At 46.6% G+C, this 27,892-nt stretch overlaps 1 protein-coding gene across 1 annotated transcript; it reads left to right on the top strand.

The window, feature by feature from the left end:
- Positions 1–2,793: 2,793 nt before the first annotated feature.
- On the top strand, positions 2,794–20,210 carry LOC135891152 (ficolin-2-like). Its single transcript, XM_065418646.1, has 10 exons — positions 2,794–2,875; positions 4,354–4,479; positions 5,597–5,647; positions 12,600–12,635; positions 13,931–13,966; positions 16,196–16,231; positions 16,735–16,862; positions 18,015–18,144; positions 18,758–18,892; positions 19,963–20,210. The coding sequence occupies exons 1-10, from the start codon at positions 2,794–2,796 to the stop codon at positions 20,208–20,210; spliced, it is 1,008 nt and encodes a 335-aa protein (XP_065274718.1).
- Positions 20,211–27,892: the final 7,682 nt, after the last annotated feature.

Raw genomic sequence — 27,892 nt, 5'->3', positions numbered from 1 at the left:
GGTGGGCCAGCAAGTGCTACTGTACTTTGTGAAAAAGTATGGGTCAGCTTGACCTTCCCTTGCATCAGTTAATATGCTGGGTGCCCCTGAGATCTGGTTAGCACCGGGCTAAGTACTGTAGTTTATATCTTTGCATGGGGCCAAATGCTAAACTCTTGATGCCACGAGTCAAGTAGTCCCATGATGATGAAAAAACAAGCAACAAAAGGGTCCCAGTCTAGTAATTTAATATGTCGACTTACCTCCCACTGAAGCCAATGTAGCTGGCGGGGAGGCTAAGGCAGGGTCCCATGCTCAAAAGTTACTTCTGCGAAATGTGGACAAAATTCTTTCATTTTTCTAAAGTATGTCACAGTGAAAATTTAAAATCTTCCGTGTGTGGGTCAGTTATATGCTTGGCTGTTTTTCGATGGGGGTTTTTGCTTTGCAGTTATCCATATTAGGTACTTATATGGCCCCCATCACCCTAGTATTGGAGCATCTTACAATCTTTACTTTGCTTGTCCTCACACACCTCTGTGAGGCAGGGCGTTGCTGTTATCCCCATTTCACAGGCGGGTAACTGAGGCTCAGAGAGACTGAGTGATTTGCTCAAGGTCACACAGGAAGTCTGTGGTGGAGCAGGCAATTTAACAGAGGTTTCCTGAGTCTCAGGCTAGTGCCCTAACCACAGGACCATCCCTCCTTTCTGAGGAGAGCATACGGAGAATGCTGGAGTTTGCCAACAGCATAGAAAATGTTACTCCTGGGGGAATTCTGTGCCAAAAAATAAAAATTCTGTGCACAATATTTTAAAATTCTGCATGATTTATTTATCAAAGTAATGCTATAATCACGCCAGTTTCAATTATTTTGGTAATTTATTTCAAAATACCTATCAACAAGTATGTCTGTAACAATACAGACAACAAAAAAGATTCAGGAAATGTTTTTTGACAAATAGATTCCTTACTAGGCATATTAATATTTCCCACACCCCTCCGAAGCAGTGCAAAGGCTTCGGGGAGTCAGGGGTAATGAAGGAGCTGAGGGAGAGGGAAGCATTTGCTGGGAAGGAGCCTGGGAGTGAACCTGGAGGTTTGTTGTGTGTGGATGGGAGAAGTATGGAACAGTGGGGGTTTTTTGGGGGGGGATAGTTAGGGAGTTGGGGAGCTTCCCCCATGCAGACCAGGGCTAACCCCTATCCTCTCTCATTCAGTCAGGCACATCTGCCCTGTCTCCATGTGTCCTTGCACCCGTACTCAGCCACCCTCCTCTCCCCTTTCCCCATGTGTCCCTGCACCCCCACTCCCATTCAGCCCTCCCCCCAGCCTGTGACCCCCAGAAGCCCCATGTGCCCCAGGCTGTCCATCCCCCCCCATATCCTATGCCTCCTGACCTGGCCCCCGGGCAGGGCACTGTGAGGAACACAGCTTCTTCTCTTCCCTATCCGTAGCTGAGGTTTCTCCCGCCAGGGAGTGGCTGCTCTGTTGTTGTACCACAGCAGATCTTAGTGGGCGAAAGGCATAACTGCAACACTTCTCTGGCAGAATTTATTTTTTGTGGAGGAAAAAAAATCTGAATGGGACATGAATTTTGCACATGCGCAGTGGTGCAGAATTCCCCCAGGAGTAAAAATGTGATTTGTCTCTCACTTCAAAAGGGAGATGATTCCCCCCCCCTACAGCTTCACTTCTACCCAGAATGGGCAGGGGTCACATTGGGAGGAGTGGACTCATCACATTGATCTACTCCAATCATAGAGTTTAAGACCAGAAGGGACCACCAGATCTAGTCTGCCCTCCTGTATATCACAGCCACTAAATGCTACCCAACCACCCCCACACCAAGCCCAACTACCAGAATTAGACCAAAGTATTACAGCCCTCAGGAGACTATTGTGTACAACAGGCAGAGAACAGGAGGGTCCAAGGGGCACCAGTAGCTGAGATCCCTGCAATGGCGGGGATGGATTAAACGAGATCTGCCCAGGTGAGCCTAGCACATGACCTGTGGCTGCAGAGGAAGACAGAATATCTCCAAGCTCTCTGTTAATCTGGGGGGGAGGGGGAGAATATGTAACAGTATTCAGTTAATAAATACTGAGAGAGGGGCTCAGGCTCAAAATTCTGGACTGGATCCAGATTAAAAATACCTGCAGACTTTGTGGGGTTGGATCTGCAAATCTAGGTTCTCTGAGTATATTAGAATCAAATTTTATATTCGGATGTGTTTTGTTTCTAAAGTTGGGGATCCCTTGAGTAACAGTATCTTGTACCTCAAATGTTGAGAACCGTTTAGTCAGACTAGAATAAATCTACAACTGCTTCTTTCTGAGCTCTGGTGCAACTGATGAAAGATAGTGATGTGATACCAAGAAGTTCCTTCAGTTAAAGTCAGTTTGATTCTTTGGCCTCAGGAATATGAATAATATGAAAGGTGGATTTGTAACTTTGAGGGTTTAACATTCAGTCCATCAGGTTTAGGCATTTTACATCATGTTTTGTAAAAATGGGTCACCACCTGGAGAAACTTTGCTCTGCAAGAGCAATCTGTGACACTGTCTCCTGAAGGAAATCCAGGCATATTAAACAGAGGAGTTACTATGGGTTTGATACTGTGAAAATCTCACCTCAGAACTTGTGAAGAGCCACAGTGGAGAAACTAGCCACACAATTGAGAAATTGAGTATGACGAGGTGGAGATTGCATCTGTGCTTTATTGCTTGTTCAGAGCTGCAGGTGATGAAACTCGAAAGAAGAGAAGGGGAAGAGAAGATGCGTGGAGCTGCCATTGCAGAGACCGGCATCAACCATGGGAAGAGCTGCCCAGAAAACCCTCCTCTCTTTACTCTGCATAACTGCAGTGGTTTGTGCAGATAAAGACACCTGCCCAGGTGAGTGAGATACAAACCTTGTCAGCGTTTCTTCAATGGTTATAATGCTCCCTTTCTCCCGCTCTGTGTGTCTCTTGCCTATACAGAGTCTAAGCTTTTTAGGGCAGGAACTGATTCTTACTGTGTGTCTGTACAGCACGGTAGGGTCTTGACCTTGATTGAGGCCTCTAGGCATCAGTGTATTAGCAATGAACAATAATAATTAACAATGGTTCTAACCAAGTGGTACCATGCAGACGTAGCAACTGTTGGATTCACCCGCAGTAAACAGGTCTGTTGTTTTCTTACAATTATTTTGTCAAGAATAAATACACATGGAGGAAAAAAGCATTTTGCAGACTTCTTTTAAAGCTTCCAACTTCCCTCTGTTGCTGTTGGTCTCTTGTATGATAAGTGACAGACCTGGGAGGGTGGGGGGAGAAGGCGGAGCTGTGGAACTGTCACATGACAGGAGACCTGTAGGAAAATTGATATTCTCGTACTGAGGTTATTTTCAGTGTCCGCCCAGAGCTATTCCGGCAACAGTTTTTCTCTCTGGATAATCCATATAATAGCATGTTCATGCCATGCATTAGTCCCTCTCAAGCCAGTCTGTGTGCTGTCCCACACAGCAACGCTTTGCATTGGTAGCCAGTTTCTCCAAGACTGTTGGGAGCACTGGGATGAATATGGAGTTTTGAGTGCTGACAATGTTCTGTTTGTATTAAAATTCACAAGTGCATGCACACGTGTGTGTGTGTGTGCGCGCGTACACACACACACACACACACACACACAACCCTGGTACTGCTATGGTGTTCCACTTAAATCCCAGTAAAGGTCCAAATTTTCTCACTGTTATTATTTTAAATGTAGAATCTCCATTTCTCAGTTTGCCCTAACGTGCCTGGTGCTTGTTGCACCAGTGGCATGCAGGGTCACTCCAGCTTTTCAGTTAATACTAATGCAAATTTAAAAGGTTTGTTTATAAGGTGCTCGGATCCTCAGAGCTGAACAAATACAGATCTATAGAATATTATTTCTAAAATAGCATTGACCAGTAACCAAATAGATAATAGCTAAAACAAATTGTCAAAATATCCAATCAACCTCATAAAAACCCTGCCACAGATATAAATTAAAAGGAACCAGAATATTTGATTATACCAAAAAATGAGTGAGTTTAAAAAACAAATCATCATGGCAATTTTCGAAAGGATGTAGCTTTCTAGCAGATAAAGAACCACCCAGATTATCTCTAGCTAAGTTTTTAAGGTGGTTTGCTAAATAAATTAGGTTCCTATGTTACCATCTTTGCGATTGTTTTAAATAGTATTCTCTTCATTCCTAAAATGGAGGGTGAATCTGTCTATATTTACAGCCAACAATTGAGATCTGCAGATTGTGATTCAGAGCTTCTTGATTGCCTGAAATTTGTGGAATATTTCAGCTCCCATTACTCTCACCAAGATCATTTATTGCTTTATTTCTTTCTCTAGATGTAAGAATAGTGGGTCTCAGTGGTTCTGAAAAACTTACCGTTCTCCAGGGCTGCCCTGGGATTCCTGGAGCTGCAGGTCCCAAAGGAGAACCCGGAGTTGCGGGAATGAAAGGTATGTTCCCAGGTGCTGAATGAGAATCAGCTTTCAGTGGGGAAGGCAGAAATAATGAATTACTTATGTCAAAATTGTTCAGCCTTTGGAGATCCATGCAAGACTCCATCATAAAAAAGTTGCCTGAAATTCAGTGGTCACATGACACATCTCACCAGCTCTACTGTGGGGCTACAGATGTATAACCCTGCTCTGAAACTGTCTGTTTTCTCTCCATTGTTCACTGTCAGGACTGAGAGATCTCCATCATGATGCTCCACTCATGGTCTACACTCCTTTTAAAACCTGAATAGGCTTGGCAGATCCAATTTTTATGTTTTTATTTTTTTTGGGGGGGGGTGGGAGGGATACTATTTATTTTAAGCACTTTCTTCAATTTTTTGCAATTTAAATTTTTACAGTTGCAGGAAATTATGGAGGATCAAACAATTGGAGGGTCAGGCAATAATTATTTAATGACAGTAGACACCGAGATTCAAAAAGTTAAAGCTTTATAACCATTAACACACAAACTGTCAACATCACATGTCACAATATACAAAGGTAAATATCTTCAAATCAAACTCTAAGTTTCAAACTGCATTTTTCTTATGTTGCTGATCTTTACATTTTGATTATTATCAATAGAAATATTTTTTCATCAGTTTCTGTGTGTACAGTGAAATTGACACGGAGTGACATTTACCAACTAAAATCTAATCCTCCTAAGCCTAAACATAAATATTTCCACCGAGAAAAGGGTGGTGGTGAAGAAGATACTCACTGATGGAAATAGCAAGTACTCAGTGGATCTTTCATTTTTGTCTTGGCAGTGGACACTCAAAGGCCAGACAAAATAATTTTACTTTCAAGTTTTTTGACAGCGAGCATGGAATATGGGAGCCTGGGAGGTCAAAGGGAGTTTTGTCTGAGTAAGGACCCCATGGGGAGCTGAAGATGGCAGTTTGCCAATGACATTTCTTAAAATTGTTTTCCTTTTGGTCTCACGCTAATGTGTAAATTTTGGATTTGGGTTGGGATGAAACCTGGGCTATTGGGGAGTTTCCGAGCGAGTCCTAAAAACAGATTCTCTAATCATAACGGTCAAATGTTTAATCTGAGGGATTTTTTTTAAATTATTTATTATGAGAACGGGGAACTCAGGGGATTCCTGGAAAAGTGGGACCTGCTGGGATGAAAGGTAAAGTAATAAAAGCAGGGAACTTTGTTCTCTCTGTACGGTACAGTATGTGATTAAAATACTGTAGAGGGTTAAACACATTCCCATCTTCACTTCATGGCATGTTTGCCAAAATTAGAGATGGACTCAAGCTGCAAAATTCAAAACCAGGACTAGACTCTAAACACCCCATTGGGAGTGGATCGGATCCAGGTTGATTTTAGTCATTTGCAAAATATGGATCTGGATGTAACTTCCATTCCTTTCACTTCACAAGGTTTAGGGGTATTTGGATCCAGGTGTGATGGGTTCGGTCACAGAGATCCCCTTGGGACTGTCACCTGATGTGCTGATTACCTCTGAGCTCATTTTCCTTGTCAGCTTGGGACTCCAGAACCCTGCCTTGTTGAGACAGACATGCTAGCCTGCTGCAACACAGGCCCAGGATCTGGGCCACGCCCCCAAAGCTGCAGACTTTAACTAAAAACAGCTCAGCAGGTTATCTGTCTCCAGCACCCAGACACCCAGCTCCCAAGGGATCCAAGTGATTTTATTAAGTATAAAAAGTAGGATTCAAGTGGTTTCAAGTTAATAACTGCCAAATCAAAGTTACAAAGCAAAATAAAACAAAACATGCAAGTCTAAGCCTAATACATTAAGAAACTGATTACAGGTAAATCTCACCCTCAGAGATGTTCTATTAAGCTTCTTTCACAGACTAGACTTCTTCCTAGTCTGGGCCAAATCCTTTCCCCGGTACAGTCTGTTAGATCCAGCAGACATCTCAGGTGGTAAGCAGGGGTTTTCTCATGACTGGCAGCCCCTTTTGTCCTGCTCCACCCCTTTTATAGCTTTGGCACAAGGCAGGAATCTTTTGTCTGTGCTTGTCCCCATCCCCCGCCTCATCAATGGAAAAATACAAGGATTAAGGGTATGTCTACACTACGAAATTAGGTCGAATTTATAGAAGCCGGTTTTACAGAAATCGGTTGTATACAGCCGATTGTGTGTCCCCCCACATACAATGCTCTAAGTGCATTAAGTCGGTGGACCGTGTCCACAGTACCGAGGCTAGCGTCGACTTCCGGAGCGTTGCACTGTGGGTAGCTATCCCACAGTTCCCGCAGTCTCTGCCGCCCATTGGAATTCTGGGTTGAGATCCCAATGCCTGAATGATGCAAAACAGTGTCGCAGGGGGTTCTGGGTACATGTCATCAGGCACCTCCCCCTCCGTCAGAGCAACGGCAGACAATCGATTCACGCCTTTTTACCTGGGTTACCTGTGCAGACAACATACCATGCCAAGCATGGAGCCCGCTCAGCTCAGCTCAGCTCACCGTCACCATATGTCCTCTGGGTGCCGGCAGACGTGGTACTGCATTGCTACACAGCAGCAGCTAATTGCCTTTTGGCAGTAGACGGAGCAGTATGACTGGTAGCCTTCATCGGCGATCTGGGTGCTGGCAGACGTGGGGCTGGCAGACGTGGGGCTGCATTGCTACACAGAAGCAGCCCCTTGCCTTTTGGTAGAAGATGGTATATTACGACTGGTATCCGTCATCGTCGTACTGCAGTGGCTGTCAATCATGGGCACCTGGGCAGTCTCGACGATGATGATGGCTATCAGTCGTAGTATGCTATTTTCTGCCAAGTGCCCAGTATTTTCTGCCAAGCACCCAGAAGATGCCGAGTCATGCTGCACCATCGTCTGCCAGCTTAAGATGTAAAAAATAGATTTGTTCTGTATTCATTTGCTTCCCCCTCCCTCCGTGAAATCAACAGCCTACTAAACCCAGGGTTTTGAGTTCAATCTTTGGGGGGGGGGGCATTCTGTGTGACAGTTGTTTGTGTTTCTCCCTGATGCACAGCCACCTTTGTTGATTTTAATTCCCTGTACCTGTACGCCATGTCGTCACTCGCCCCTCCCTCCCTCCCTCCGTCCGTCAGATACTAGTTTCGCGCCTTTTTTCAGACCAGACGCCATAGCACTGGGATCATGGAGCCCGCTCAGATCACCGCGGCAATTATGAGCACTATGAACACCATGCGCATTGTCCTGGAGTATATGCAGAGCCAGGACATGCCAAAGCAAAACCAGGACCAGCCGAGGAGGCGATTGCAGCGTGGCGACGAGAGTAATGAGGAAATTGACATGGACATAGACCTCTCACTAGGCACAGGCCCCAGCAATGTGCAAATCATGGTGTTACTGGGGCAGGTTCATGCCGTGGAACGCCGATTCTGGGCCCGGGAAACAAGCACAGACTGGTGGGACCGCATCGTGCTGCAGGTGTGGGACGATTCCCAGTGGCTGCGAAACTTTCACATGCGTAAGGGCACTTTCATGGAACTTTGTGACTTGCTTTCCCCTGCCCTGAAGCACCAGAATACCAGGATGAGAGCAGCCCTCACAGTTGAGAAGCGAGTGGCGATAGCCCTGTGGAAGCTTGCAACGCCAGACAGCTACCAGTCAGTCGGGAATCAATTTGGAGTGGGCAAATCTACTGTGGGGGCTGCTGTGATCCAAGTTGCCAGGGCAATCAAAGACCTGGTGATATCAAGGGTAGTGACTCTGGGAAACGTGCAGGCCATAGTGGATGGCTTTGCTGCAATGGGATTCCCAAACTGTGGTGGGGCGATAGACGGAACCCATATCCCTATCTTGGCACTGGAGCACCAAGCCACCGAGTACATAAACCGCAAGGGGTACTTTTCAATGCTGCTGCAAGCCCTGGTGGATCACAAGGACGTTTCACCAACATCAACGTGGGATGGCCGGGAAAGGTACATGATGCTTGCGTCTTCAGGCACTCTGGTCTGTTTCGAAAACTGGAGGAAGGGACTTTCTTCCCGGACCAGAAAATAACCGTTGGGGATGTTGAAATGCCTATAGTTATCCTTAGGGACCCAGCCTACCCCTTAATGCCATGGCTCATGAAGCCGTACACAGGCAGCCTGGACAGTAGTCAGGACCTGTTCAACTACAGGCTGAGCAAGTGCCGAATGGTGGTGGAATGTGCATTTGGACGTTTAAAAGCGCGCTGGCGCAGCTTACTGACTCGCTCAGACCTCAGCGAAAAGAATATCCCCATTGTTATTGCTGCTTGCTGTGCGCTCCACAATATCTGTGAGAGTAAGGGGGAGACATTTATGGCGGGGTGGGAGGTTGAGGCACATCGCCTAGCTGCTGATTACGCGCAGCCAGACACCAGGGTGGTTAGAAGAGTACAGCAGGGCGCGGTGCGCATCAGAGAAGCTTTGAAAACGAGTTTTGTGACTGGCCAGGCTACGGTGTGAAACTTCTGTTTGTTTCTCCTTGATGAACCCTCCGCCCCACCCCCCCCCACCCGGTTCACTCTACTTCCCTGTAAACCAACCACCCCACCCTCCCCTCCCCCTTCGAGCACCATTTGCAGAGGCAATAAAGTCATTGTTACTTCACATTCATGCATTCTTTATTAATTCATCACACAACTAGGGGGATAATTGCCAAGGTAGCCCAGGATGGGTGGGGGAGGAGGGAAGGAAAAGGACACACTGCAGTTTAAAACTTTAACTCTTATTGAAGGCCAGCCTTCTGATGCTCGGGCAATCATCTGGGGTGGAGTGACTGGGTGCCGGAGGCCCCCCCACCGTGTTCTTGGGCGTCTGGGTGAAGAGGCTATGGAACTTGAGGAGGAGGGCTGTTGGTTACACAGGGGCTGTAGCGGCGGTCTCTGCTCCTGCTGTCTTTCCTGCAGCTCAACCATACGCTGGAGCATATCAGTTTGATGCTCCAGCAGCCGGAGCATCGACTCTTGCCTTCTGTCTGCAAGCTGATGCCACCTATCATCTTCAGCCCGCCACTTGCTCTGTTTATCCCGCGATTCAGCCCGCCACCTCTCCTCTCGTTCATACTGTGCTTTTCTGTAGTCTGACATTGACTTCCTCCATGCATTTTGCTGTGCTCTTTCAGCGTGGGAGGACATCTGGAGCTCCGTGAACATGTCATCCCGAGTCCGCCGTTTTCTCTTTCTAATCTTCACTAGCCTCTGTGAAGGAGAAACATTTGCAGCTGGTGGAGGAGAAGGGAGAGGTGGTTAAAAAAGACACATTTTAGAGAACAATGGGTACACTCTTTCACGTTAAATTTTGCTGTTCACATTACACAGCACATGTGCTTTCATTACAAGGTCGCATTTTTCCTCTTATATTGAGGGCCTGCCGGTTTGGCGTGAGAGATCACTCACGCAGTACCAGGCAACAGATTTCGGCTTGCAGGCAGCCATGGTAAGCCACAGTCTTTTGGCTTTTTTCACCTTCTTAACATGTGGGAATGGTTTCAAACAGTAGCGCCCTCATTTCCCATACCAAGCACCCGTTGGGTTGGCCATTTAAAATGGGTTTGCAATGTAAAAGGAGGTGCTGCGGTTTCCGGGTTAACATGCAGCACAAACCCAACTACCCCCCCCCCACACACACACACCCAATTCTCTGGGATGATCACTTCACCCCTCCCCCCCACCGCGTGGCTAACAGTGGGGAACATTTCTGTTCAGCAGAGCAGGAAGGGGCACCTCTGAATGTCCCCTTAATAAAATCACCCCATTTCAACCAGGTGACCGTGAATGATATCACTCTCCTGAGGATAACAAAGAGCGATAAGGAATGGATGTTGTCTGCATGCCAGCAAACACCGGGACCATACGCTGCCATGCTTTGTTATGCAATGATTCCAGACTATGTGCTACTGGCCTGGCGTGGTAAAGTGTCCTACCATGGCAGACGGGATAAGGCAGCCCTCCCCAGAAACCTTTTGCAAAGGCTTTGGGAGTCCATGAAGGAGAGCTTTCTGGAGATGTCCCTGGAGGATTTCCGCTCCATCCCCATACACGTTAACAGACTTTTCCAGTAGCTATACTGGCCGCGATTGCCAGGGCAAATTAATAATTAAACACGCTTGCTTTTAAACCATGTGTAATATTTACAAAGGTACACTCACCAGAGGTCCCCTGTGTGCCCTCAGGGTCTGGGAGCGTGCCTTGGGTGAGTTCGGGGGTTACTGGCTCCAGGTCCAGGGTGATAAACGTATCCTGGCTGTTGGGGAAACCGGTTTCTCCGCTTCCTTGCTGCTGTGAGCTATCTACATTATCTTCATCCTCATCTTCCTCGTACCCCGAACCCGCTTCCCTGTGTGTTTCTCCAGTGATGGAGTCATAGCACACGGTTGGGGTAGTGGTGGCTGCACCCCCTAGCATGGCATGCAGCTCCGCATAGAAGCGGCATGTTTGCGGCTCTGCCCCGGACCTTCTGTTTGCCTCTCTGGCTTTGTGGTAGGCTTGCCTTAGCTCCTTAATTTTCACGCGGCACTGCTGTGCGTCCCTGTTATGGCCTCTGTCCTTCATGGCCTTGGAGACCTTTTCTAATATTTTGCCATTTCGTTTACTGCTACGGAGTTCAGCTAGCACTGATTCATCTCCCCATATGGCGAGCAGATCCTGTACCTCCCGTTCGGTCCATGATGGAGCTCTTTTGCGATCCTGGGACTCCATCATGGTTACCTGTGCTGATGAGCTCTGCGTGGTCACCTGTGCTCTCCATGCTGGGCAAACAGGAAATGAAATTCAAACGTTCGCGGGGCTTTTCCTGTCTACCTGGTCAGTGCATCTGAGTTGAGAGTGCTGTCCAGAGCGGTCACAATGAAGCACTGTGGGATAGCTCCCGGAGGCCAATAACGTCAAATTCCGTCCACACTACCCCAATTCCGACCCACTAAGGCAGATTTTTATCGCTAATCCCCTCGTCGGAGGTGGAGTAAAGAAACCGGTTTAAAGGGCCCTTTAAGTCGAAAGAAAGGGCTTCGTCGTGTGAACGTGTCCAGGCTTAATTCGATTTAACGCTGCTAAAGTCGACCTAAACTCGTAGTGTAGACCAGGCCTTAGATGGATTCCAGTATCCTGTGACATGGTCAGGGCCGGCTTTAGCAAGAGCGGGGCCCGATTCCTGGGGGCGGGGCTTGCTGCAAGCCCCGCCCCCAGGAATCGAGCCGCGCTCCGGCCGGGGGGGCCGGGCTTGGGTCCGGCCCGGGGCCGGAGCCGCGCCGCGGGGGCCGGGCCGGGGCCGGAGCCGCGCCGCGGGGGCCGGGCCGGGGCCGGGCCGGGGCCGGAGCCGCGCCGCGGGGGCTGGGCCGGGGCCGGACCCGAGCCAGAGCCGCTGGGGCCTGCGTGCTCGGCTGGAATGGGCCGCGCCTCCCCGGAGCCCTTCTCGCGCCCCCCGCCACCCCAGCTTACCTGGTGCTGCCTGCCTGCCCCTGCTTCTTTTCAGACTTCCCGCGAATCTCTGATTCGCGGGAAGCAGGGGAGGGGGCGGAGCGTTCAGGGGAGGGGAGGAGGGGGAAGTGAGCTGAGGGCGGGGTGGAGAGCTGCAGCGCGGGGCCCTCTTTGCGCGGGGCCCAATTCAGCCGAATCGGCTGAATCGGCCTAAAGCCGGCCCTGGACATGGTCATATGTTACTGTAAGATCCCCTAGTCTCCATTCTTCCTGGGTTGGCCCACAGGTACACAGGAAGGCTTGCAGGTAAATAAACCATTTACAACTAATTGTCCTTGTCAATGGGAGCCATCGATTCTAAACCACCATTAATGACCCACACTTTGCATAATTACAATAGGACCTCAGAGTTATACTTCATATTTTTAGCTTCAGATACAAGAATGATACATGCATACAAATAGGAGGAATACATTCAGTACTTCATAACCTTTGTTATGATACCTTTCAAGAGACCTTTTGCATAAAGCATATCCCAGTTACATCATATTCACACTTATAAGCATATTTCCATAAAACATTTGGAGTGCAAGGTCACACCACGATTTGATTGTCTCATTGTAAATCTAGTCTGCTGTTGGTTGAGATCATTGAGAGAACCCGAGTTATGAAATATCCATCAATTATAGCTACATTCTTGCTAAATCTTTCCCTCTGTTCATGAGGAGAAAAGGGAGATGCTGGCCGCACTGGACTGAAAGGTGAGGGAACTCAAATAATTCTTATCACTGATCTGTGCACTGGTCCTTATTGTGCCACTCATGGCAACAGAGAGAATGTGTCCATATCAGTAAAATATTGAGATACTTCATACCGCCCCAAACAGAACTCTGTCACAGATTCATGAATCATCCCAGCTTGACTAACATGCTCAGAGACCAGGGCACTGGTATTTTGCCTTTAACTCCCCATCTCTTGAGTTCACACTGATGGGTGCAAAGTTCAAAGTAGTAACTTTTTTTTCTACTTAGCATGTGACTGGAAAATCCAGTGCCACATGATAGAGGAATTTCAGCTCAGAAAGATTATGTGTTAGTTTCTGGCCTGAAAGTGTAGCAGTTGCGCTAAACTCAGATGGTGAGATCCCTAAATTAGCAGGGCCTGGGAGAGTAGTGGAGGCTGCCTCTGGCCTCACCACTGGGTAGAATGAGCTAAAAAATAAAAATGTGGAAAACTAGTAAATTTAGATTCTCTCCTCCTCCTCCCCCCCATTGGCATTTGACAAGGTTCTAAAGACTTGTTTCTTCCTTCTTTTTTTTTTTTAAATATTTTGAATTTTAAAAAGTAATCAAAACCATTATTGATATTTTTGTTTGCTGAAAAAGAAGTTTTTGGTTATAAAAAAACAACTGCAAAGAATGTTCTTGAGAATGTTTTTGTTGTTTTCGGTTAATAAAAAAGGTCAAAAAAGTGTCAAAAAAGAACTCCTGTCGGCCTGGACAGGGCATGTCACAGTTCAAGCCCTGAGTAGACTGAGTCATCCAGAAGAGTTTCATTATGAATGACCTAATTGAGCCTTTGCTTGGTTCTGCTGATGTGATGACTGAGGTCAAGGGGGTTTCTCTGAGGCCTGGTCTACACTACAGAGTTAGAGCGACGTAAAACAGCTTACGTTGATCTAACTCTGTAAGCGTCTACATTAAAATAGAGTGCAACTACCAATGTAACTCGCCCGTTACACCGAGTTAAGAACTCCACCTCTGTGAGATGCATAGCGCTTAGGTCGATGTAGTTAAGTCGATGCAGTGTCAGTGTAGACACTGTGTTGCTTACATCGACTGTTGCTGCCTTTCAGAAACCATCCCACAATGCCCCCACAGGCAGTTAAATCGGTACAAGCACTCCTGGTGAGGACGCACACCACCAACACAAGGGGCATCGTATGGACATGTAAAATGGATTTCAATTACTGCAATGACTGTATGCCAATGTAACTTAGGTTGACTTAATTTTGTAGTGTAGATTTGCCCTGAATAATGCAAGGGTCTTTCTTTAGGAGATAATGGAGCCCCTGGAGCCTCAGCAACAATAGGTAAGAATCTCTGTTCTCAGAACAATGGTGATAAGCAAAGGATTTGCTCCCCCTATCCTTTGTGTCTTAGGTACTTGTGGAATTCAGCCCCATGGTTCCTGACACCTAGCACCACTGGGCCTGATCTCAGTTGGGGCCTATAGACACTATTATTAATAATAATAATTAATAAAAAAAAAAGCGCAAGTAATAGATGTAGCAAGTTACTGCTTCCCATGCTGAAATCTCCATGGGCTTGTCACATGCTGCTCACAGTTCTTCCCAGGACAGTAGGAACTTGTGATGTTTTTCCAGTGATAAGTTGTTTATCATGTGTAGTATTTTGGGGTTTTCCATGATTCCTTCAACATCACCACGGACAGGACCCCCTTCTTTTCCTCCCCAGGAATCTCTGGGGTGGTCCCTTTTTTCCCATCTGCAAATCCATTTGGGGCATCAGGACTTGTAGGAGGCCTTGGCTACTAGTTGAATTATTGAGGCCGGGACTGTAGAAAGTTGTTACAATTTCCTGTACTCTGGTACATGTAACTCACCTCACACCACTGACCACACGCAGGCTTGTCTGGGTTTCCAGATAGAACTCAAGGTGTTGGTTTTAATCTGAAAAGCCCTATATGTTTTGGGACCTGGTTACCTGTGAGAGGGCCTCTCTCCCCATGACTCAGTGGCGTAGCCAGCTTCTAAGAGGAGGGGGAGCAAACATAAAAAAGGCGCCCCCCCTTGGCTCCTCCTCTGGTCACGCCCCCCCCTTGGCTCCTCCTCCGGCCGCTCTGCGCCCCCCCCCTTGGCTCCTCCTCCAGTTGCACTGCCCCTTCCCCCCCATGGCTCCTCCAGCCCTGCTGTGCCACCCCCGTGGCGCCCCCCCTCGCTCCTCCAGCGGTGGCTGTCGGCCGCCATGCTGCGCCCCCCCGCTCCTACGGCCGCGGCTGCCGGCCGCCAGCCTGCGCCCACCCCCTCGCTCCTCCGGCCGTGCTGCGGGCCGCCCCCCCATGGCTGCCGGCCACGCTGTGGGCTGCCAGCCTGCGCCCCCCCCCTCGCTCCTCCGGCCGCGGCTGCCGGCCGCCAGCCTGTGCCCCCCTCGCTCCTCCGGCCGCTTTTGGAAAGGTGCCGCTTATGGAACATGTGCTGAGGGGAAGCAGCTGCTTCCCCTGCACCCCGCTAGCTACGCTACTGCCATGACTTCCTGCCACAGCTGAGACCAGCGGAGCTCCTTCAGTATAAACGACAGAGCCATTTGCTGGAAGGGTTCTTTGGTCTTGGAACTCACGCCCCACTTGGTCCTCCAGAGCCTGGATTTAACCTTCCGGGCATGCTGCAAACCCCATCTTTTACCCTCCTCTTTAGTAAGGCTGGTAAGGAGGGTGTGGGCTGAGGTGGGTAGATTTATGGGCAGTCCTTTGTCTACGTTTATGCTGTGATTTTTAACTTGCGGTATAAGCACCCAGAGCACGGGATGGGTGCCTATATTATTGGTAATATTTGTATTAATGTAGTACCTAGGAGCCCTAATCAAGGCCCAGGACCCCAAGGTGCTGGGCAGTATACAAACGCAGAACAGAAAGATGGGTCCTGCCCCAAAGAGCTTACAATCTGAGTTTCAGACCAGGTGGATACAGACCGACGAGGGCCCCCAAGGAAACAGCAAGGCTATAGTGGTCAGCGTGGATGACACTGACTGTATTTTAAAATTTTGAAGAAGTAAATAAATGTCAAAAAAGAAACAGCAAGAAACTTGGTGCTAAATTTATCACCGGGGACTCTCACAAATGTTTAAGGGAACTTACTAGCACCGTCCCAACAATCCACTGCTCACGTTCAGTGTCAATGGGTCTATTCTCCCAGGGAGACATGAACACGCCTCACATACATGCTCAGCTATAAGCTTGGCTGACATGCTAGAGACTGAACTGGCGATCTCTAAGCTAACGAGGAACACATGCAGCTTGAGCTAAAGTTCCTCAGCCGGGGCAATAATAAACTCTTATCCTCTACAGGAGGGGGCCGTGTAACACTCGCTAGTGAGTTACACCTGCGCTGAAGAACAAATATTTATTTTAAAATTAGTTTGTATTTGTTTTCCTAGTTTGGGCCTGATCCTTCTCCGAGCGAAGTCTGTTTTGGACCAAATAAGTATGCATTGCTCTCTGTATGATTAAATAGCTGTTTTGGGGGGGAAACTCCTTTTTTCTGCTTTCAATCCACTTCTACTGTGTTTCTTTTCCTGCACAGGCGAGAAACAGCTGGACGATGCCCTGTGCAGGAAAGGTGAGTGTTTCCAAGAGTCTCATCCCATTCAGCGCCCCCCACACTTTGTACCTTCAAAGATGAGTCACATAGATTACTAGACCTGATCCCAATGAAATTAGCGGACTGCAGGCATCCCCATGTAAGGTGGGGGTAATTACCAAAGGCAGCAGGACTCCATTTGATAAACTGATTTGTATTGAGATTTGAGTCGATACAGAAAAATCACTTTCTTACAAAGTACAATTGTCTGACAATCCTTTGAACACCCATGCCAGACTTCCCTAAATACTCTTAAATTCTGCTCTCATTTAAACTAGTGAAACCCCACTGAAATAAATGGGGTTGCACAGGGGACCTGAGAGCAGAATCTGGCTGGGTGTGTGAACTTCTGAATAGTTTTGCAAAAGGCATGCACATCTACAAAGCCCAACTCTTCAGAATAGCAAACTGTCAAAGTTATCAGAAAACAATTCCTTTTACTCCAGGAAAGACATTTGCTTTTAAATTCCCCTTCTGCCCAGGAGCACGGGACTGCAAGCAGCTGTTAAGCGAAGGGAATTCTCTGAGTGGCTGGTACACCATTTTTACGCAGGACTGTGTTGCCATGACTGTGCTGTGTGACATGGACACGGATGGCGGAGGATGGATTGTAAGTCAGAATAAAGCACCCTTTGCCCCATTGCAGCCAGTTAGACGCTGTGTATTGCTTCCACCAGTTTTACGGATGTCAGGCCACATTCCCTCATGCTGGGTCATCTCCCTGCCTAAGCTAAACCCCGGGATCCTTGGGGAGATGCACCCTGGGCTGCCCTCCCTCAGGAAATTTCATCGCTCCACAGGATCCAAGCCATTATGGCTGGCAGCAAGGCTGTGCTGCCTGGGTCACCCCCACCCCCATTTCCTGGAGCAGTGCTGCCGACTTTCAGGGCTGCATTGGTCGCTACAGGTCCCTTGATGAAGGAGAGGCTGCTGTTCCTTTTTGCCTTGGCTTCCTCCTCCTGCTAGACTTCCCAGCCCAAAGCCCTCTGTCAGAGTCAGTGCCTGCAGAAGCTGGCATTGAGCCTGGTTTGGACTTAACCTGAAGATTTGAATTGCACTGAAAAGAATTTTGTTTTAGCGTCTTCCACGCCTTTTCTGGAAACCACTCTCTATATCACGTGATGGCATGGCTTATTGCAGGCGTAAGATACGCCTGCGTTTTTCAGGAGTGATGTATCTAGCCAGGAAGGGAGGAAAGTGTTATGAGTAGTTCTGTGCACCTAGGCCCTGATCTTCAAAGGTATTTCAGAGCTAAACTCCCATTAATTTCAATGGGAGTTGGTGCCTAAATACCTTTGAGGATCTGGGCCTTTGTGTCCAAAGCAATCGCTGGAACTGCACAGCTTGGTTTTCAGAAGTACTTCGCATTGGACTAAGTCTGCTCCCGCTGCAGTCCAAGTGAGTTTCCCCCTTGACATCAGTGGGAACAGAATTAGTTTGACACTGAGCCCTCTTAAAAATCCCAACCAACCATAATATTTTCTCCTACTAGAAGTTTAGTGCTGCAGCCCGATCTCACCCACGCTGGTGGACACAGTGACCATACTGAATGTAACCGTAACTGCTGGACCGTTTCCACTTTGCATCCCTGTGTCCTTTGACCTAAGGGAAGTATTCAAACCACACCACTCCGACGACAGCAGAGCTGTGCTTAGCCACATAATACTGAAGTGGATTTGGCCAATGTAAATTGGAGCCTGTCCTAAGGAAAGGGGAACAAAATGGGAAATTTGATAGCTAAGTCCCTTTCGTTTCCCTGCAGGTTTTCCAGAAACGGGTGGATGGTTTGGTGGATTTTTTCCGCGATTGGAATTCGTACAAGAGAGGTTTTGGCAGTCGGCTGTCAGAATTCTGGCTGGGGAACGACAATATCCACCTGCTGACGTCAATTGGTGAATAAATCACTGATGCATTTTTTTTCTTATAGTTGTTTCAAGTAAGCCCTTCTCCACCTCTTCCCTTAGAAACAGACCCTAGAGTGGTACCTGCTGCTGGAGATGACTGATTGGCTGGAGTGAGGGTGGGCAGCCAAGACTCCTGCTTCTAGTCCTGTCTCTGCTACTGAACACTCTGAGAAATAGTTATCCCATTTGTAAAGGGGGATAATGGTGCTTTGCAAAGCCTGTTAACACACAGATAAAATACACTGGGGATTTGATCCAAAGTACCTGGGTGTCTTTACTTGCCTTCAGAGGACTTTGGATCAGCCCCTAGAAAAATGCTATATATTATTTTCCACCAAGTCCTTCCCCACAGTCACAGGGTACAGAGCAGGGTTGGAAGTGCTGTCAAAGGCATCTGTCTCTTTACAACCCTGCCAGGAAAAACGATCATAAATAAACTCCAGAGAGGAATGGGATTAGCAGATTGAAACAGTTAGTAAAAGCAATTGTGCATGGTACACGTGCACCTGAATCGCCCATGGCCAAGATCCACCAGCAAAGTCTGTGCAAAAACCTTAATGGAATCTGCTGACCATTTTATTATCAAATTGTTTTGTAATAGGAACCCATGAACTGCGCATTGATCTCAGGGATTTTGAAGACAACCGTGTATTTGCCAAGTACAAGTCATTCAAAATATTAGGGGAGACTGAGAAATACAAGCTGATCCTTGGAGACTTTCTTGGTGGGACTGCAGGTGGGTTCTGGATTTATTCTCTAGTGGTCATAGCAGCTGGAAATCCTGCACGCTGAAGAGAAACGGAGGGTATCCTCTGCCAGAAGCAAAATAAATTACTCCCTGTGGGCAAAGCCTCTTTGGGAAATATGTGCCCTTAAAGCATTGCATTAAATGTAATGGTAGAAGCTCTGGTAACTGTAGACCTAGACACTGCATTATTAAGAGGTCTCCTCAAGCAATCTGTGGATTTAGAGAAAAGGATTGCTGTTCAGCCGTTATACTTTATAATATTTGCTCTCAGATCTTCTAGAGCTGTACATCTGGAGAGGCAACTAAAGATTGTTTTTAGGAATTCTGAACCTGATAAAATTATAATGGATCTGCAATTCTAGGAGGGTCCCATTGGGAGTAGAGAGTTTGAGCTGGTTTGCCACAGTCATACCTATCTGACCCAGGCTAATGCCTTCAATGTAAACCAGTCTTTCCCCAACCCTCCCACCAATTTCCAGAGTAATATCGAGAATGATGGAGATTTTTAAGTACGATAACCTCATTCGCTCTATTGGCAACACATGAGGAGGTTGATGGCTCTCCATTTTAGGAGAGTGGGGAGCAAAATACTCATAAACCCCAAATACTTCCCTGCCCAAAATTATGGGATTTCTCCCCCCCCCCCCCCCACCAAAGCAAGTAGGCTAATTGTTTGATAAAAACAGCTTTTTTTCCTGGAAAAAAATTACAATTACATACAGCGATGCTAGCTGACATGGGGTGAATATATGTCGTTAAGAAAAGCATTATTTTTCGGAACCTTTGAATCCGCACCTACATTTCACAGTGCGATAACTACAGTCAGTACCCACAGGGACAATTTGTTCATACAATCCATTTGTGTAATTCAGCTAGCATAACCCTCAACGTGCATGCAGAATGCAAAGATTAAAAATGAACAAAACCAGTTAATAGGGGTTGTTTTTATGGGCCAGGTTTGCTAAAGACCTTCGCTCCCATTTAGGCATCTAAAGTGGTACAGTCTCCAAGAGAGATCAGCAATAAATGGAAACAACGGCATTTGTGTTTTTCCCCAGGGGATTCTCTATCGGTTCACAAGGGCATGGCCTTTTCAACCAAGGACGGTGACAATGATCAGAGCACAGACAACTGTGCTACAGCCTACCTGGGGGCCTGGTGGTACAATGGATGTCATCACTCCAACCTGAATGGGTTTTACTGGCGGGAGAGACAAGAGAAGCATGCTACTGGCATAAACTGGTTGGCAGGAAAAGGTCATGGCTATTCCTATAAGTTCTCTGAAATGAAATTTAGGCCGGTTTAGCCCAGCTGGAGGACAGCTGCAGGCTGCTCCCACGGAGGTGAGCATTCAGCTCTGATTAGGCTACAAAGGACTTTTGTCCATGTGAAGATTTAGTTTATGGCAAGCTGAGGTGTGAACCTATCCCTCGCTCACCTGACACGCACTAACCGTGGACCCGCCTGACACCCACTAACAGTTCGTTAGTGCACGTTGAAAGGGGAGTAGGTTGAAGCACACTAATGAACCGTTAGTGTCCATCAGCAGTGGCCACACAGATAGTGCGTGCCGGGCTATTGTGAGGTAGACTCGCAACCCAGCTTGCTGCAAATGAAATGTTCATGTAGGCAAGCCCTTAGATGGTTTTTTGCCATATGTTTGTTTGTTTTTAATGCACATTCTGTGTTTTTGTGGACAGGGTCTCCCCTGCCTGAGGGTGGGAGATACCCCCCTCTTTTTGCAGCCACTAGTTTTCACTTGATCGTTTCTCATCCATTTCCACCTGCGGCCACCACTGATAGCACAGCGCCTCTCCAGCTAACTGAGCTGCCCCAGGCACCCACTGGAACACAGGTGAAGGAGAGAGATCCGAGTTGTGAGGAGATCACTGGGTGGCTCCCTCCTCTTCTTGAGACACCAAGCTTGTCACGTCTGCCATCAAATCCATCTCCAGACACTCGGGGAACGGAAATCCCAAAATGGTCTAAAAACCAGGCGGGTGCCCTGCCTAGCTGTGTCCTCCCTTGCCACTGCAGGTGCTACCACCCCTTCATCAAGTGACTGTGTGCTGTCAGGACTTCTGCTCTCCTGGCCGGATCCGTTTTTTAAAAGTTGGACGGTTTGTGTTCTTCTCTCAAGTGCTTTTTTTTTTTTTAAGGGACAATTAATATTAATGTGGTTAAGATGAGAGATGGGCCCACGCTTGCAAATTCAGATTTGGATCTGAATGTCTCCAAATTTCAGAGCTGTTCCGTTCTGTGATCCTGGTTTTAGTCCATCTCTTGCTGTGATTTCCCGACTGTGAGAAAGAAAACAAATGTTGTTCCGCTTGGAGAGCAGCTTCCTCTTAATGCAATTAATGTGTATGCAACATGGTAACAATTAGGAGTTTTTCTCTGTAATGCACCTTTAAATATCTAGGTGTCTGCCATCTATGGAGAGCTACCTTTTTGTGTTTGGTTCAGCTGCAGACTTTAAGGAACAGAAGCAAAGGCTGTGCTCTGTCTCCTGGAGACTTTGCTTTTGTTCTTTCTTATTTTCCCTTCTTCTAAAATAAAAGCCGTTTAGACTGCAAATGCATGGCTGGGCTTTGTTTCTGGATAGCTTTCCAATTAACATTTCAGCTGTTCAGTTTGATGCCTTTGGTTCTGTCTAAGCATTTGGGGAGTGTTGTGTAGATAGTGTAGCCTTGCTGTCCTGTACATCACTGCCCACTGAATGTTCACTAGGGATTTCCCCTTATGAAACAAACAAATTTCCTTACGTTGATAAGATGCAATCAGAGCTGTCACCATGTGTTTCACAATACTGGGAAATCCTGATACACGGACTGTTTGGCTTTTTGTATATATATGCGGTAATAGAGTAAAACATTGGCTGCATAAAGAGAGGTTGGATTTTGTCTTTTTCACTTGACTGGGGAAGCTGTGAAAATAGCCTTATAAACACACTCTGCTCTCCCAGAAATAGATAAGATCCAAGCAACCAATTGTCACTGTGACGGGCTGTCACCCCCTGGGTGCAGTCTGGGAGCCGTGGGAACCGCTTTGCCCCCTAACCATGCAGCTGGTTGGTCTAACTCACACTGCTCTGGTCTAACTCACTCTGCTTCAGGCCCTGCTGTCACTCAACACGACAGCAGGTGGCACCACACACCCAACTGAGCTGCCTTAGTGCTTTACCTAAGCCACTCGAAGACAAGCAGGAGACAACAGCCAATTGCCCAGCTACCCAGCCATGCACCTCTGCTGGAGTGTAAACTCAGAATTATACCATCTTACACTGCACAGTGTACAATGTAAGCTCATTAATATAGCTTGTTTTCCCCTCAATGTGGGAAAGATATGCACAATAAGCTTGTGTTAACCAAGCTGAAATTACCCCCCGACACTTTACGTAAAGGCACAGTGGTTTAGATTAAAACATTAAACAAGTTTATTGAACTAAATAAAATAGATATATTTTTATCTCCTAGAACTGGAAGGGACCCCGGAAGGTCATCAAGTCCAGCCCCCTCCTTCACTAGCAGGACCAAGCCTTCAGTAGCAGAACTACAAAAAGATAGATTTTAAGTGATAGCAAACAGATCAAAGCAGATTACCTGGCAAATAAACAAAAACTCAAACTAAGACTAATATACTAGATGGATAGGATTTGAATTAGCAACACCTGACCCTGACTGATGATACAAGCATTCCACCACGTTTCCATACACAGTCTAGAAATCCCTTTAGCCTGGACCAGCACTTCCCCCAGTTCAGTCTTTGCTTCTCAGGGGTTTCCAGGAGTTCTCTTGTGTGGGGAGCGAGGCCAAGAGATGATGTCACTCCCACCTTATATAGCTTTTCCATATAGTGGGAATCCTTTGTTCCAAGCTCAGTTCCCAGTCCAGTTTGTGGGAAACTACAGGCACCAAAATGGAGTTTGGTGTCATGTGGTCTGGTCACATGCCCTAGCATGCCCTGGCAGCCATTACTCATAGGCTGTCTGGAGCATTCACAGGAAGACTAAACTCTTCCATGGTCCATTGTCTTTGCTGATGGACCATCAGCACTGTCTAGCTTCTTCATTGTTGTACCTGAAAGGCTAGTTATGGGTGTTACCCAGAGTAAGCACATTGAAATACAGATACATAGTCAATATTCATAACTCCAGATAAAAAATGATACATGCATGCGAATAGGATAATCGTATTCAACAAATCATACCTTTTCCATAGACATCTCCCAAAACACATTTTGTACAAGATGCATTATAACTATGTCATAATCTAATCCTATAATGATACCACTATGATGAATATGGGGTGTAGTGTCACAGACACCATTTACCTTTGCAAGTAATTGCAAAACTGTTAATGTACAAGGCTGTGTTCTTTCCAGGCTTACCAGGGGCTGTAAATGGTATCCATTTGCATGTGGCAGGCAACTTGTCTAACTAAAGAGGAAAAGACACACAGAAAAGATTTCATTGTGACTCATTGGTATGACAGGAGCACTAAGAGACTCTAACCACGATCAGGGCTCTATTGTACTGCAACAATGGAGCTAATAATATTTCCTTTCTCCCACCCTTCACTTGACTTGTCTATTTATGTTGTAATATCTTTGGGGTAGGGACTGTCTCCTACTAGGGCTATGCACAACAGCTAACAGAATAGGGCTCCAATCTGATATGAGACCTCCAAGGGCTACTGCCATGCAAATAACATTATACCATTTCAGTATTAGAAGCTGGGACTGACATTAGGGGATGGATCACTCAGTAATTGCCCTGTTCTGTTCACTCCCTCTGAAGCATCTGGCCCTGGCCATTCTTGGAAGAGAGGATACTGAGACCATTGGTCTGACATGATATGGCTGTTATTATGGTCTCACATTAAATTCACCCAGTCCTGTTCTCCCTCTTCACCAAAAGGTTCCCACCAAAGCCAACAGGGGACTTGAAGTGATGAAGAAGGTCAGATTGGGCTCATTACTTGGGCCCCTATTGTAATGTTCCAGCAGACTCGTTCACATGAATTAACTTGGGGTGGAAGGGTTAAGATTGGCTCTGTTCAATAATCGTCATTGCATGAGAGTGTATTTGCCATGTGGATGAAGCAATGGCTGCTACTCTAATATTTGAATGTCTCCTATCAGACCATTTAATTAGCTACAGTTGTGAAGCCTACAACATAAAAATCTCAGTGGACACTGCTGGAATGTGGAGAGTGGGAAGGAGGCGCTGAGACACCAGAGGCAGAGGAAAAGGTGGCGAGAAGACAAGCAGAGCTGCCATTGCAGAGACCAGCACCAGCCATGTGGAGAGCTGCTCAGAAAACGCTCATTGCTTTACTCTGCATAGCCACTGTAGTTTGTGCTGCTAAAGACACCTGCCCAGGTGAGTGAGAGACAAACATGTTAACAACAACATGGCATATTATGGTTCTTGCTAACCTGGAGCCTGCAGAACTGGGAACTCCTTGCATTCAACTGCCTTCAACGTGCCTTCACTACCAAAGTGCAAATGATCATAGAATCATAGAAACATAGGGCTGGAAGGGACCTTGAGAAGTCATCTAGACTACCTTCCCGTACTGAGGCAGCACTAAATATACCGAGACCATCCCTGACAGGTATTTGTCTAACCTATTCTTAGAAACCTCCACATCCTCCCTTGGAAGCCTATTCCAGTGCTGAATTATTCTTCTAGGTAGAAAGCTTTTCCTAATAGCTAACCTAAATCTTCCTTGCTGCAGATTAACCTGATTTCCTCCTGTCCTGCTTTCAGTGGACATGGAGAACTATTGATCACCGTCCTCTTTATAACGGCCCTTAGCATATTTGAAGACTGTAATCAGGTTCTTCCTCGGGCTTGTTTTCTCCAGAATAAATATGCCCAGTTTTTTAACCTTTCCTTGTAGGGCAGGTTTTTTAAACTGTTTATCATTTTTGTTGGTCTCTTCTGGACTCTTTCCAGTTTGTCCACATCTTTCTTAAAGCGCGGTGCCCCAAACTGGACACAATACTTTGGCTGTGGCCTCCCCAGTGCCAAGCAGAGTGGGGCAGTTACCTCCAGTGTCTTACATATGACACTCCTGTTAATAAATCCCAGAATATTAACCTTTTTCGCAGCTGCATCACATTGTTGGCTCTTATTCAATTGGTGATGCACTCTAACCCCCAGATCCTTTTCAGTAACCAACTAGCCAGCTATCCCCCATTTTTTAGTTGTGCGTTTGATTTTTCATTCCAAAATGAAGTACTGTGCACTTGACTTTAGTGAATTCCATTTTGTTGATTTCAGATCAATTCTCTTATATTTGTTCTCTCATAAATAGCAGGAATTTCATTTTTAAACAAACATTCATTGGAGCTATTTGTAAAGCACCCATCCCTATAATATCGAGGCATCCAAACCATCAGAGCTTCCAAGCTTCCCTTCACTATATATTTGAAAACAGAGTGGACAAATTCTCCTCAGTTTCACCAGTGCAACCCTGTTTATTATCAAAACAGAACTTCCGTTCTGATCCACTATCGAGATCACTGCCTCTCTGATCAGGTCGTATTTTTTATTCAAGAAGAAAGTGGTACTGCTGGTCCCCCTGGCCTGAAAGGTGAGAAAACTCAGATGTTTCTTCTCACTGCAGAGCAGGGCACTTTATGGCGCTGATCATGGTGAAAGAGGGACTGGGAGCCACATTTTCCTCTCTGTTCCATTGCACAATCCTACTGAAGTATAGGAGGGCCTTGGTACTACTGGCAAGGCCCGGCCAGGCCATGTTATAATGTCTGTTTCACAAGTGCCCAGTCCGTCAAAGGACATAACTGCAGGAATCAAATCACATGTGGCTAATACAGCTTCACTCATTACTTACATTTTATTTTTTATTATTATTAGATAAATGAATAAATCATCTTATTTATTTTATTATGAATTTGTATCACTGTAGTGCCGAGAGTCCCCAGTTATGGGTCAGGGTCTCCTTGTGCTAGGCACAGTACAGACAAACACAGATTTAACCATTTAGCTTAGGAACACCGGATCCATACTGCATAATGTGTTTTCTTTGCCATATGCATGAATCTGTGGTACTTAATCAATGGAGGAATGCGGGCAATTTGAGTGAGTGAGTGTTTTTCTTGCAGCACTCCAGGATTAGCACTAAGGGGGAAATCCAGCCAGTGCAGAAGACAAGACAAGGTAAATGCGTTCCTTAAGCTCCTCTTTGGTGCGTTGAGTGGAAAGTAATTGGTGCATAGGCCTTGCTCTAGCTCCCTGCCCAGTTGAAGCCCAAGTGGGTGCTGAAGTGAGAACTTGGATCAGGGAGATGATCGCTAAGCAAAACGAGGATTTTATTGTGTATTCTTCTAGGAGAGAAAGGAGCCCCTAAAACAATAGACGAGACCCTCTCCTTTATCCTGGGAGGATCATTCCAGTTTCATTTTTGAAAAACTAAAATTCAAGGGGCTCAGAAAATGTCCTTTTTGAGTCATTTCCACACCAGATCGAGCTCACCGATGTTCCCATAGGCCAGGCTCTGCCTGAAGAGTCAAATAGCCCCGCCTGCCAAAACAGGTGGCCGTCCAAATGTTGCAGCATCTGCAGTAACTCCAAGCACATGGCCTTGGGTGTTAGAGAGAATATTTATAATGTAAGTGAAATCTATTGATCTGATGTGACACTCTCCTACCCCTCCTTATACTTCCCAAATGCAGGAAGGGGGGTGTTTGAATCCCAAGGAGTGGGATCCTGTTTAAATGTCCATTTAGCATTATTAGTACTTTTTACAGATATTTTCCCCTTCATTTGACCAATATTCTCCCCTTTTCACTTGGAAGCATCATGCTACTTCAGACTGGATGGCTCAGGTAACAGATGTTTGGTTTGTGCCGTTGTCTGAATGTAGTTTGCAAAGCTGCAAACCTTTTATAGCTAATACTTTGCTATCCCAGCTGTCACTGTTGGGATGGTTACCAGTTTAAAAGGAAACACATTTTTTTCTGGTTTCATTTCACTTCCATGATGTTTCTCTTCATACCCAGGGGTGGAGGAGAAGGATGATATAGAGTGCAAGAAAGGTAAGCATTTCTTAGTACCACTAAATGTCATCTCATTCTGTCCAGGGAACCCGACCTGAAAGCATAATAGAGGTGGACAAACAAGTTGCAAAGAATAAATCTGTGATTTACCCTTTTCCTGGTCTCAGACCATCGCCAAAGAGACTTTGTTGTTTTTAAAATGAATGTGTTTGCTGTTAGCAATTGGTCAGTGAATCGTTTGTGGATTACAGTTCTGCCAATGGGTTTGCTCAGTGCGTAATTTGTAATGAAAGAGGTGTCAGGGCTCAAGCGGTTTTTTTACTTTCATATCTGAGGTGACAAGCCCAGCGGTGCCGGGGCCTTGAACGGCCAAGCCCAGAGGTGCCGGGGCTCAGCCCTGGCACAGATTAAGCGCTAGATTTGCTTGCAGACTGCTCGCTGCAAGTATAGGTGTAAACATTTGCTATTCCCTCAGTGTAATTGCTCACCCACATCATGTGATGATATTTCTCAAGTTCTTCTGTCTCATAGAGAGATTTCAAGATGGCTGCACAGACACGACCATTGGAAGTTTTAAGAAAATGTTCCGATCCATGAGTACTCAGGTCACTTTGAGCCAGACCCTCGGCTCTGGCTGAAATGTTCTTGCACAGAACACACAGGGCTGGACAGGGGGTAGTGTCTTTTATTCTTTACACCTCAAATTGAATATGAAGGAGCTGCACAGGCACAATGGAGTCGAAATGACTGTGTTTGCTAACTGTTCACAACATGCGAGGCCTAGCTAGAGCCACGTGCTGGTGCTCTGGTAGGTTTCTAAACACAGAAACACCAGAGGGCTCACACACTATTTGGAGGAGGTGAGGGGGAGGAGAGGGTAGCTCAAAGACATCTTTCCACTTACCTGAACCTGCGGCTGATTCCTCCCTCAGTGTAATGTACAGTAGCCAATGAGTGCCT

Source organism: Emys orbicularis, chromosome 18 (genome assembly GCF_028017835.1).
Source record: "Emys orbicularis isolate rEmyOrb1 chromosome 18, rEmyOrb1.hap1, whole genome shotgun sequence".
In the NCBI taxonomy this organism is placed as follows: domain Eukaryota; kingdom Metazoa; phylum Chordata; order Testudines; family Emydidae; genus Emys; species Emys orbicularis.
Note: the sequence above shows the minus strand (reverse complement) of the source record. Positions and strands in the feature narration are given on the sequence as shown.

Bases quoted from the DNA above. Each gene is read 5' to 3' on its own strand.
- LOC135891152 (XM_065418646.1), top strand. From the start codon at position 2,794: ATGGGAAGAGCTGCCCAGAAAACCCTCCTCTCTTTACTCTGCATAACT. The intron at 16,863-18,014 runs GTAAGTCAGAAT...GTTTCCCTGCAG, and splicing joins CGGATGGCGGAGGATGGATT to GTTTTCCAGAAACGGGTGGA. The intron at 18,893-19,962 runs GTGGGTTCTGGA...GTTTTTCCCCAG, and splicing joins CTTTCTTGGTGGGACTGCAG to GGGATTCTCTATCGGTTCAC.